At 35.9% G+C, this 13,815-nt stretch overlaps 1 protein-coding gene across 1 annotated transcript in view; it reads right to left on the bottom strand.

The window, feature by feature from the left end:
• Positions 1-7,640, bottom strand: part of RpL27A (ribosomal protein L27A) — a 36,203-nt gene extending 28,563 nt beyond the window's left edge. Inside the window, exons 1-3 of the mRNA XM_069820825.1 lie at positions 7,580-7,640; positions 7,253-7,316; positions 7,063-7,160 (exon numbers count right to left, since the gene is read on the bottom strand). Coding sequence (XP_069676926.1) covers positions 7,063-7,160; positions 7,253-7,316; positions 7,580-7,582 — 165 coding nt within the window. The 5' untranslated portion in view covers positions 7,583-7,640. The remainder of the gene's footprint in view (positions 1-7,062; positions 7,161-7,252; positions 7,317-7,579) is intronic.
• Positions 7,641-13,815: the final 6,175 nt, after the last annotated feature.

Genomic DNA, 13,815 nt, shown 5'->3' with positions numbered 1-13,815 from the left:
ATTGGGGATCATCAGTGTGGTTTTAGGATAACAGATCGACTACTGATCAGGTTTTTTTATTCGAAAGATATTGGAGAAAAATGGGAGTATAAGGCTTTGGCCACAGTGCAAGCGGCGCGGCGCATTGAGTGGCGGCATGGATGAATTACAAACGCATGTTAGCAAATGCAGCTGGCCATAGTGTGAGCGGAGCGGCATTTTGGAGGGGAAGTTGGTTCAAGGACAACGCTACACACCACTGGCCGCTCGCTCTTGTTTGAGATTTTAGCGGCGCCGCTCACATTTGCAAGTATGAATTGTCAAGAAATGAGAAAGAAGTTATTCTTTAAGAAGTGAAAACCCGAATATTCCTGTGGAATTGGGAGAAGAACTTCAAAACCCTCTTCATGACGAGGAATATGTAGAAAGACATTTTACTGAACCCGAATAATATTTTTATAATATGTCGTATTATTATTATTATTGTTATTAATCATACTTCGTAGAATACTGTCGGGATAAACGCTCAGTATTGCGTACAATATTAAACATATTCCAACTCCGAAATAAAGGTACAATTATATGATTTAAATATTTCTGTTGTTACGATTAACCATCGTTAAAGCAAAGAAATACTGGTACGATTAAAACTATTAGGTCAAAAGTAATTAATTACAATCTCATATAAGAATATTGACACTTCTGTTATGAAAAAACACAATCTATTAAGTACAAATTATAATGTTATATTAACATCTACGGCTGATTGAAATAATCAGTGAAGTTATCCATATTTTTGTCTATCAAATTCATTGCAACTATTAGGCCTATTCCTGCGATCTGAGTTCTAATGAGTTTGCACATCATCAGTTCTGTAAATTTGTAAAGTCGTTTCATGATAATGCAGATCATTCTTTGTCGCAATCTTTTCTCAAATGAAAGATTATAATATGTGCTGGCTCTTTTCACATTTGTGTCCATATTTCTATTCGTGAATCGTCACTTAGCACGCAATATTCCGAAAGCACATTCCACATATTATTTTTCGAACACTAGATAAACGTTGATTAAATTTTTCCCTTCTAGGTGTTAGTTCTCTCACTAGATATTGCCTCATAAGATAAAGTTTTAGAGGATAGGCTTCATCTCCAATAAGTACAAGTGATACCTTTACATGTGAGTTCGATAGTTCAGGCACATTGAACCTGCTGGTCTCCAACAAATTTAGAAGTGTAAAGTTGTGAAAATGCCTCCATCACTGTGTTTTCCTCTTCCCACCAAATCAATGGCTAACATGTTTAGTCTGCGCCAGCAATACTCTGTAGTAATACTACGTAAATTAAAATATCTGGAACCGAATTTATCATGACCCTTTACCTGACCATGCTTTTCGTTGTTTGTTACAAAGCAATTATGGAACTACAACGTTTGTAGTAATCACTGACTAACTTCGTTTAATGTTTCTTTATTTGGTTATGGTATAAATTCTTTAATCGATTCATTTTAGATTACCTCACACGTTTCTCTTGCCATTACAATTGCTGTAAATTTTCCTACCCTGAAGGAAAATGCCAGTGATCGCAATGATGTTCCTGTGGCAAAAATAAGTGGTAGAATTTAAAAGATAAATTTGAGAAGGAACTCCAGAAGCTCCCAAAGATATGAAGCGGTTCCGAAGCTCTTGAATCGCTACATTGTTATGGACGTTTTTCGACCTGACGATGTTTATGAAGGACGTCGTCCTTTCTGATAGGACTATAGGAAATCTTTCCTTCCAGGAAATCCCATCGACTCCAAACAGTCCTGATTTGGGGGAAAGTAAAGACAATTGTCAGCGATGATAACGTATCACTTCAGACGAATATGTCTTCGAATGCCTCAGCACCAAAGCCAAGGGCTCGAATATAAATCTAAATTATTTAAATATATATCACTTATATAAAAATATATTTCTGTTAAATCTATTTATCAATAATTGGTTATTTAAAATAGTACCTTATATACAGTGGTCCTGAGCATAATTTTTAATGTCTCTTTTGCCGCATATAAAAAGTAATAATTATAATTGCAGTGGAAAAATTAAAATTGCACAGCACACAATTGTAAGAAGTTTTAAATGCAAAAAAAAAAAAAAAAAAAAAAATATTGGAAACTGCTCATTTCTAATGATAAATTTTCGAAAGTATAAACATGTGTTTTTTTGCCATATAAGACGCAGCCCATGCAATTATTCGTAATGAATGACACTTAATTCCATCAACACAAAAATTTAAGGATTCGTAGGACTATTTGTATTTAATTTAATTTATATGCATTATAGCCTACCTGCATCATTGCTCGAAGAATGCATGATCCCATGTCTTTAACTTAAAATAATTTTATCTTAATATAATGATTAGCCATTGTGCAATAGTGATAGATCTCCGAAATTTGATGGCTTGCTTCTGTAGTCGCTCCTTATTTTTATTTAGAAAATAGTCGAAAGTTGTAATAGGCATGCGAGTATACTTCAAATATCTATCTGGAAATGTCCCTAATTCTCCACACAAACTATGAAATTCTCAGAGTTTCACATCTCTTATTAAATGGATGAATATTAAATTCTCTTCCATTCCTATTTGAAGCTGTTCTTTCTAGATAAGAATTGCCTACAAGCATACACTGTCGTGATCTCATCTCCACGCCGCTCACCAACTCTGCGCTATATGGCCACACCAACGCTCTTTCCTCCCCACTCCTAAATTTTTCGAGAGCGGTACCGCGCCGCTTGGCGCTTGCACTGTGGCCGAAGCCTAAGGGTACAGTACATCAGTTATTCATAGATTTCAAAATGGCATATGACTCAGTTAAGAGAGAAGTTTTATATAATATTCTTATTGAATTTGGTATTCCAAAAAACTAGTTTGATTAATTAAAATGTGTCTCATTAAACAAACATACAGCAGAGTCCGTATAGGTCAGTTTCTGTCAGATGCTTTTCCAAATTGCTGTGGGCTAAAGCAAGATGCACTATCACCTTTACTTTTTAACTTCACTCCAGAATATGCCATTAGGAAAGTCCACGATAACAGACAGGGTTTGGAATTGAATGGGTTACATCAGCTTCTTATTTATGTGGATGACGTGACTATGTTAGGAGAAAATCCACACACTATTAGGGAAAACACGGGAATTTTACTTGAAGCAAGGAAAGCGATAGATTTTGAAGTAAATCCCGAAAAGACAACATCTGTCTCGTGATCAGAATAGGGTACAAAATGGAAATATAAAAATTGGAAGTTTATCCTTTGAAGACGTGGAAAAATTCAAATATCTTGGAGCAACAGTAACAAATATAAATGATACTCGGGAGGAATTAAACACAGAATAAATATGGGCAATGACTTATTATTCGGTAGAGAAGCTTTTATCATCCAGTGTGCATTCAAAAAATCTGAAAGTTAGAATTTATAAAACAATTATATTACCGATTGTTCTGTATGTTGTGAAACTTGAACTCTTACTTTGAAAGAGAAACAGAGGTTAAGGGTGTTTGAGAATAAGGTGCTTAGGAAAATATTTGAGGTTAAGAGGAACGAAAGTACAGGAGAATGGAGAATGTTACACAACGCAGAACTGCATGCATTTTATTCTTCACCTAACATTACATTAAATCCAGACGTCTGAGATGGGCAGGGTATGTAGCACGTATGGACGAATCCAGAAATGCATATAGAATGTTAGTTGGGAGGCTGGAGGGCATAAGACCTTTGGAGAGGCCGAGACGTAGATGGGAGGATATTAAAATGGATTTGAGGGAGGTGGGATACGATGGTAGAGACTGGATTAATCTTACTCAGGCTAGGGACAGATGGCACAGTGGCGTAGCCAGCGGATGTGCCAGGTGGGGGCATGCTTCTGAACAGGGGCAGCGGCATTTCTTCTAAGGTTAGAGCTCAGTTTAGGTGTGTGTGTATTAATCGGAAAAAATGTCATAATCATGCGTCATATTCTCAATATTTTCTAGCCCCTAATTTTCGATTAATATACACACACCTAAACTGAGCTCTAACCTTAGAGGAAATGCCGCTGCCCCTGTTCGGAAGTGCGTCCTAAAGCAAAGATCCAGAGCAATGCTTACAATCGATAAAATTAAGATAAGTCAAAAATGCATTCATTTCTTCAAGAGTCAATTTAAATGTGTTAGGTTGGACCTAAAAATATTGAGTGACAACGATTAAAAGAAAGAAGCTGTAGAAGCTACTGGATTGTTACATCAGCTAGAAAAAATCGACACATTTTATTTGGTATGTTTAGACGATTTTCTTACTCTTGCAAATTCATTAGTAAATGTTCGTCCTTCATTAAATCAACGATATAAAACTTTTCAAAGCTTCGAAACGAAGAAAAATTCGAAGAATTTTATTCCAGTGTTGTTTGTATGGGAGAAGTTTTCGGAATCAGTGTCTTTGCACAAGAAAAAAGATAATCGACCCCTCAATCTCTGGTAACAGACTATTTCGTTACTGATGATGGTGGTGCTATGCTGAAGAGTTCCGATTCTGAGCAACATGATAAGGTTTTGCTGAGAGCAACTACTTGATAATGTCATGTCTGAAATGAAAAGACAGTTTGAAGAAAATTCTGTTTTCTGTGAAGCAGCATCAGCTTGTGATCCAAAGTCTCCTGATTTCATGAACTTCAAGACACTGCGAGAACTGGCTGACTTATACTGATCTTCAAATTGTGTGTTAAACATTAACCAGGAACTTCTAGAAAAACTGTGTTCCCCAGTGAAATTAATTAATATTAAATCAAAACACGTGTGTGACATATTCTGAACTACAGAACATGAGCATGGGCTTGGCATTGCAGGACATATTGTACTCCAAGTTTTACAAATTATACTGATATGTCTCATCACAACTGCAACCGCAAAAAGGACTTCTTCTGCATTACGACGAATAAAAACTTTCACCAGGACAACCACGTCAAGCACAAGGCTTTGTAATCTAGCAATTTTATCCATTGAGAGGTAGAAAAGTTGGGAATTGTTGAAGAACCCATCACCAGTGATCGAGAGATTCATTACTAGGAAATCTCGACACCTCCAGTTCACCTTATGAAGTGTTTGTATAGGAATGTCTTGCATGATTTATCATAATTTTGCACGTTATTACATAAGACTCTCGAGAATGGGTTTCAAGAGAGTTGACAGCAACGGCATTGTCAAGAGATGGGTCAGGTACTTTCTAAACCCCGCATATTTGACCCATCCAAAATAGTTTGGCTACGCCACTGCAATGGCAGGTTTATGTGAGGGCGGCAATGAACCTCCGGGTTCCTTAAAAGCAATAAATGAATAAGTAAGTAAAGGAAAGCATTTTCCACACCTCGACAAACACATTACATATTTTTCGCTGTAGTGTGTTACAGGCCTTACAATATATACTCCCCACTAATCCATGTGGTATGTGCTGGCAAGGTCTAGGTGCTCAAAAGTTCTGGGTATAACATGCGGTCTCGCCTCATTATAGGAAGAAGGGTGGCATCACATTTCATTTTCAGTAGATCTTCACTGAACAAAAACTGTATGCACAAGATCAATTATATTGATAAACCAAACAATTTCCTTTCAGAGGGCAAAGATTAAAATCACAACTTACTTTAGGAAAATCGCAAAATATAGAACGTAGAACCTCCGCCCACCACCCCTTCCACTTTTCTCCTACTCACTCACCAGACACTCTAGCGGGAAAATGGGTGGGGTGACATGTAGTAGACAAAAGCAGAAATGAAAAAGTGAAAGCAGCATCTACGAAGCAAAAGTAGAACTTCATCGTCTGTCCTTCCTCGCTCAATCTCTCTCTCTCTTTTCTTCTTTTTCTTACTTTGCTGACAGTATTTGATCTGTCAATCTTGTTAACGAAACAGAAGCACGGTTTTGGGTAACACTTTAGACCACTCAGCTACCGATACAACTTGGTGATGGAAGGGAAAATGAATCTAATTATGTTGAAGGGGGACTGTCATAACATATTTTAAGTTTGTGTGTGTTAATCCCAGTTAAATACGTGATACGTGAGTGTTATTGTGTCGAATGCACATTTTCATTTTAATGTGGCGGGTCATGTGGCAGCTAAATACGTGCGAGGCGGTAGGCTGGCAGTTACAGGCAGTGAGCCACCAGAGCAGGAGGCAGACAGTAGAGAGAGAGCAGCTGCCGTGTGGCGAGCGAGGTGCTGAGCGGCAAGGGAGGGGATAACTTCCCCAACTGGTGTTCTCTATATTGCGATTTATCCCTTACTTCCTTTGCTTTGTTTTACAAACAGAAAAATTGCTTTCAGGTCAAGTAAATAACTTTACTCATACTAGTTTCCCAAACTTCCGCATACCTACAGTAGATATATTGGTGTTCCTACAATAGTTAGCTAAGCATTTACAATATTGTTGCACTGCAACTCAACATGATCCATTTGCTTGCTACTTCCCTCACCTGACACATCCATAGTAATTTCATCGGATTTAGAGGAAATGGGCCTAAGTGCACAATACCGAAGCGGACATATGGTAATTTGTATAAGTCGCCAACTGTCCACATAGCCACTTTGGACTACTCTTTCATCTCGTAGGCATTACTGCTAGCACTGATACTCGTATCATATTATGTATTGTTATTTTTGACGTTTTAGACATAATATACAATGGTTATGGTAAAGTTATATTTGGTTAGAGGGGCAATCCAGTATTGTAGGTACCATATGAAAAATGGATATCATCTTTGGGATAAACTCCAGAACATGGATTGCACCCTTTCCCTCTTACTTCAAAATTCCAACCTTGTGCACACAAAATAAATTATTGGCACTGAAAAGTGCCTTTTCGTAAATATAATGATGCGCCTTCGACAAACGCAGACAAATCTGCTCTTTTTAGTATTTTAAGACATAATTTGGTAGGTGCAATCCGTGTTATATTTAGGTAACTTTGTGCATGAATAGTGGGCAGTCATTTCCAAAGAAGGCCCAAAAAATTTACGGAAATACGAAAATGCTATTAACTTCACGTTTAAAATATTATACATAAGCCCACTGAAAAAAATACCTTTCCAAAGTATCCTGGATGATATTTGTCGAAGTTAATCCTATGATGGTGCATACCTCCGGCATTACCACGACCACCAGGATGCTTTCTATGTTTGCCTAGAGAGATAAAAAAATATATAAAGAATCCAATTAGACATCGTCTCTATAAATACTGATCCTTCACAGACAAAAATATAAACACCCCTTACCTATCCGTCCATGACCGTGACTCACATGCCCTCTTAACTTCCTAGTCTTCTTCTTGTGTGTGGACTGAAATTACAACATGAAAACTGATAACAGATATTGAGAATAATATCCTAGCAAATAGGCTTACTTATGAAATATCTTTATGTGAGGTTAGTAACAGCCACGCGACAGAATTAGATGCTTCATCGAAAGGAAAAACGCATTTTCTACCAATGTAGCACAATTTCGTCTGATTCTACTGTATGATTAAATAGCTTACATTACAACAGATTGCCCAGATAAAGAACTATTGATAATTCATCCCATATCCCACATTTAAAACTCACCATCTTCCTTTCAACGTCACAACAGGAGAGTCTACTTCAGCGTTCAGAACCACAGTGCCAGCGTTGCCAACCTGAACACGAGCGAGTCGGCTACAAACGTACCGAAATTCAGCTACAAAGACTGAAATTAAGCTACGCTCAAAACTTGAAGAATTTGCGTATATGTTGTTCAAAGTGCTGCGTTTAACGATGATTTCATTGCCCGTTATATTAATTTAATAAAAATAATTCGAAAGAGCTACGAATACAATTATTATTATTATTATTATTATTATTATTATTATTATTATTATTATTATTATTATTATTATTAATGGGGTTATTAATGTTAATATTTATAATAATCATTATTATTTCTTACAAACCAAAAAATCAATACATAGGCCTAAGCATCAACACACTTCTATAGATTTAGTAAAGCGTTGCTCAACCCAATCTACAAACCATGCAGCAATATAAAAACGGGAAAGTATTTATTAACTCACCTAATGAAATCCAGTTGATCCTTCTGATAACACTTGCTAACATAAGTATACAAAAAAGTCACAGTGCCCATGTGTTTATACATATTTGTCTACGTATTTATAGGTACATATTTACAGTTATTGACTAATAAATAGCATCGACGATCAATGTTATGATGTTTACAATGTTTTCGACAACGTGTCGCAGCAAGTGGACACTGGGATAGATATGTGTGGGAAGGGCCAGTTTTTAAAATCTAAGAGGCTTAAGTTTCATTGTTATTTTGAAGTCGGAATACGGTTATTTTTGCGGAGTAGGCGACTCCTAATAAAAACTCTGCTGTGTGCCGGGAAGTTCACAAACAGAGGAACTGTCAGGTTACTGGTTTACTTTTGTTGGGTAGGCGACCCCTAATAAACCCCCTGACGGGTGTCTGCAAATTCACGAGTACAGAAATTGTGAGTTAGGTAATAGGCGCTATTCACATAATAGGAGAATAAAACTGAAAATAGCACTGCTATCCTTGCCATAAATGCGGGTCACGTTGTTCAGAATTCAGTCTGTGACACAAAGTTTCTACCGGTATGTTTTCGTAATTTTAATGAGGAAGTGAGGAAATTCTGGTGGGTATATTAGTATGAGAAAATAAATTTGTTAAAAGAAAGTGTTTACACATAAAATTTGAGTATTCACAGATGGTCGCTCGATCGAATCTCAAATCGGCTACATTTTGACATTCGGCTACGACCATTCTGCTACAAGCTGCATGACTAAAAATTAAGCTACATTTAGCCGAATTCGGCCACGGTTGGCAACGCTGCACAGAGCACACACAACACACGCCAAAGACACTCGAACATAGAGGTAAACGGATGGAACAACAGTCTAATACAATCTGTGATAAAAAGTGCACAGAGAATCTATAACCTTTGGTATGTCCTATAAAGCCCATAGTCTTCTTTAGTTACAAGCCGGGGCATGGGTAGGTTTGGCAACGCAGAGTGGAGGCGGGAGATTTTAGAGTGATATTGTGTTTGCTCATTGCTTTCGTTATACGTAACGCGTATTTTTTCAATATTACTTCATGCACAAAGGTAAGATCAAGATTCAGATAGTGATGTAAATTATTACGGGTTCGAAAATAGTGTTTTATTGCAATCAATTAGCTATACTTCAGAATACGGCGTAAGTAGGCTACTTACTTACCCAAAGGCTGCCATTTAAAACAATTACAAAAAAAACATGTTTTTATTGATAGTACGAAGGTAAATAAATAAATAAAAAAGATATTCCTTGCACCGAAAATAATAAAATCAATACTGCAATAAAGACGTAAGTTCCTACGCAGTATTCTTAAGTTCCATTCAGTTAACAAATTTGTGGCTAGCAAATTGACAATGTTTTGCGACTTAATGGTGTTTCATCTGTGAATGGTTTAGGATATATTTTAATATTATCTTATGCGATTATCTATCGTGTTTTTCTACAAATATTTCAGATGCCTAGAAAGTGCTGTGTGCCTATGTGTCGTAGCAAGTACACTTATAATTAAAAAAAAAAAAAAAAACGTACTTGTTTTTTATTGATGGTACAAGGGAAAATAAATAAATACTTAAAGAAATGTTACTTGTACCAAAAATAAATAAAATAATGACATACTTTCACAATACCCTATTCCAATCAATTAACCATTATGTGGCTAATAAATTGACAATGTTTTGCCGCTTAATGTTGTTTCACCTCTGACATGAAAGGTGTAGGATATCATATGCATTTTAATTTCATGTGATTATGTCGTGCTTTTCTATAAATGTTTCAGATGTCCAGGAAGCCAATTTTAATTTGAACCTGGCCAGTCACCATAACAATACTGTTATCCTAAATTATTTGTTATAAACTTTTTCAAATATAATTTTAAATAAATATAACTACAGAAAACAAGCTAAGAATGTGAATTATGCAAATAGGCCTGAAATAAAATGTAAACAGAAGAAACTATTGACATTCCTATTATAATAAAAGTATGAGGATGTAAATACAGTTAAGCCAAGTAAAACAATCTATGAAAAAATGAAAACACATCCCTTCAACATAATACGTAACAAAACGCAACATTATCTATTAAGTACATGTATGTATCAATTAGCGTAAACTCTGTGGACTTTAAATCCTGTAAATACCAAGTGGGTGAATGTAGAGTATCCAACGCCCACTGAACGAATATTTCACTTTTATCACTGCCAATGTTGCGCTATAATCGTATATGCAAGGTAGGCTATAACAAAAACCTAAACTAACCAAACCTAACCTGTCAAAGAAACAACAAGTTATACTAAATATGTGTAAAATTGGCCTATGTTTCTATAGTGGGCGGGACATAAGTAACATTGACCAAACCAACACAGTGATTATATGCATCTACAAATTATAGATAGTTCTGGCGTATAGCAGGCATTCCGAATCTTCAACAAAACTGCAACATTTATGGGATCATAAAACAGCTGTTTACAATGACTTTGAAAACCAACGGCGTAACTTTATTGATATAGTAGGCGAGACCCAACAATTTGACTGGAATTCTGATACACACAACCCACAAATAAGAATATAAAAATGTGGTTATACAATATTTAATATTTAATAGAATAGTCAATTACTTTGTCATCCATAACCGTAAAAATTCCCAAAGACTGCAACCATTTTATTTTCATTTATTGTCTTGTTTTTTTTATCACCAACACGCATTTAGATTATAATACATCAACAATTAACGTTTGGTACGACCGCAAACATAATTCCATCGACACACACTTATATTATAACATTAATTTACATTGAAAATCGGCATTAGCACAAACACGTGTACTGTACGGTCAGCCTCCGGGTGACAGTTAATTACAGTGTTGCCGACGTATGGCCCCGGCTTGTAACTAAAGAAGGTTCTGATAAAGCCCGGTTCAGACGGTGCGTGTTTCTGTGATGGATTCCAAGGTGGCTGCGCGGATGGGTCGCCTGCGTGGTCACTCACCGTTAATAATGCGCTCTGGTGGCTCCGTGGATGGCTAGCTTGCTGGATTTCGAGGGTAGGTTCCAACGAGTTAGAAAGAGAAAGATATAGAGTGGTCATTGCGCCGCCATATTTTAAGAAAATTGAACGACCGTCGGTAATGAACTTATGCGCCCAAAACAAAGTGGGCGTGGTGATAACTGACATTAGAATCGTCAGCTGTCTTAATTTCGTTTGCATAAATCAGTTAAACTGAAGTGGAAAAACCTAGTATTTCGTCAAATGCGTGCTAGGAACTTAATCTAAACTTATGTACGCTAAATTTAAAACACTTGAGCTATCCCTAGAAGGAATGCTTAAAAGAATAACCTAAGCAAAATTGTCATGTAGTATGACAAGAAGTCCTAGCCAATATACTGAAGAAATGTTAATATTCCTAGGTTCTTTTAAATGCGACCTGCAAGATTGCCTATAAAATGAACGAGTATGATTCGGATGATTTTATTAAATTGTTTTCCCAGTCTCTACACGTAGCAAAACTATTTACTATACCATAAGATATAGAATGAAAGTAGGCTCTATCTGTAGTAAACAACCTTTAACCTCCAAGCTTGTAACGTGGGTGAAACATGACGAAACACGCTTTCAGTTTTTTGTTACAGTAAAGTATAGTTATTATCGAAATGTGAACGTGAGGCCAACAGCCGGCTGGTCTGTCTGAGCCTTTCAAGGGCTGTGGCACCACAGATAATTATTAGTGTATAATTGAGCACCCACGTACAATAATGGGGTAAGTAGTTACGAAATATATTCATACTTACCCCATTATTGCACGTGGGTGCTCAATTATGTTCTTTCATGTCCTTCCAGTCAAAATACTAACAACAATACGACCTACCCCAGAGTTTTGCGTTATTTTGGATGCGAGTGTCGAAATACAATTTTAATATTTGATTGCTATTACTAGGTTTGAAACGGAATTGTAGCTGTTTTATCCGTATTTATTTAACTTTATTACTAGTGAACCATTTATTTGATTAATCGTTTGTCTTCGAAATAGGCCTACTTCTTATAAGCTACAGCTCATCGTCTTCTTGTATAAGCAGTAAGGACAGGAGCAGAAATAAAGGATGCCGGTGTAGAAATACAGTTTTAATATTGTATTGCTATTTGTTTTTCACTGGGTCTGAAACGGAAGTGTATTGGTTTTATCCGTATTTAGTTTAAGTACATTACCAGTGAACCATTTATTTTGTTTATGCCGGGCGTTGTTACACATTTATGCATGAAAAAAATGCTGCTAATTAACAAAACTATGGACTTAACTTCATAAAATTTACATGAAATATGATATATCAGTTGTCTTTTTCCTTTTGATATTGCAGTTATATGCAGCACACACAACAGGCATGTTTTTTCTTCGTTTTTTTGTATTTCTTACCTCCGTTATACAACATTGCAAGCAGACGAATTTTTACAAAGGTGGGCGCTTAGCTCAGACCTGCCGTGTTTCGCGGTGGCACCGCAAAGAGCGCTGTACAGGACAACATGGCCACTCTATAGTATTCTCTTTCTAACTCGTTGGTAGGTTCCTTGCTATTTTTCCTGCGTGCTTCTGTGCTGGTTCAGTGTCACCAAAATAGTTGTTTTCCAACTAAATCTTTTTTTTTTATATGTATTTCTTAGTTTCTAAGGGTAGAATAATCAAATATAGAACTTTAGTTGTTTTAAACTTCTTGTTTAATTCCTTTGTTGCAACATTTACTATTGTTAATGTAGAATTTTAGTTGTTTTCCACTTATGGTTAGTTTCTTATTTATCATGAGTGTTACCTAGACTGTTCTGGGACCTTGGGAGCGAGAAAACAACAGCCTGTTATTTGTCTGTGAACAACAGTGTGGATCAACCTCGGGAAGGTTGCAGAAGCTACTATTTTAAAGGGAGAGGATGGTATTTTTGATGAAAAATTACTAAATTTTCAAAAAAAAAAATCTTTAAAATAGTCTGTGATATGTGTGGATCGCCATTTTTAAACTTCCTGCATTATGGATTTTTAAATCACTCGCCCACTTTTATCGTTGTTTCCGGTAAATTAAATTTTCAAAAAATTGTTTTTTTCTTTAAAATACCCTATGATATGTGTGGAATACATTGCATAACATTTTGTGGGTATTTGTGCCCTTATCGGATGTTGAGACATCATTTTTAAACTTCCTGCGCTATGGATTTTTAAATCACACGCCCGTTTTTATCGGTTTCCAGTAACTTCATTTTTTTTGCTACCTTGCCAGACAAAATGAATATAATTTCTAAACTATTAAAGATACATGCATAGTATTTAGAACACACATTCTTTAGACTATTAGGAAACTTTTCTCTGTAACAGAATTTTGTTAATTGATTTCATTTAAAAAATACGTGGGTTTGTTTGCAAGAAAGGAAATCAGAAAATTGTTATTAAAATTTAATTGTTTATTTTACCAACGTAGGGACTAATATCAAAATTCTGTTACAGACAGTTTATAGAACATACTTTTGCAAATACATTGCAAAAACTCTTTGAATCTATCTTCAAAAACGGTTTAGATGTATCGGTTTTAGTACAATCCTACATTGGGTATATTTTTTTTTTCAAATTTGGGCCCCCAAATAATTTTTTTTAAATATTTTTATTTGGTTGAGTTGCCACAGCTATGAGCTCTCTACATACAAAAACTTAATAATTTACACCAAATAGGAAAAAAGTTTTGAAAAATAACATCCT

This window comes from Periplaneta americana, chromosome 3 (genome assembly GCF_040183065.1).
Source record: "Periplaneta americana isolate PAMFEO1 chromosome 3, P.americana_PAMFEO1_priV1, whole genome shotgun sequence".
In the NCBI taxonomy this organism is placed as follows: Eukaryota; Metazoa; Arthropoda; class Insecta; order Blattodea; family Blattidae; genus Periplaneta; species Periplaneta americana.
This window is presented reverse-complemented; position numbering and strand designations above follow the sequence as displayed.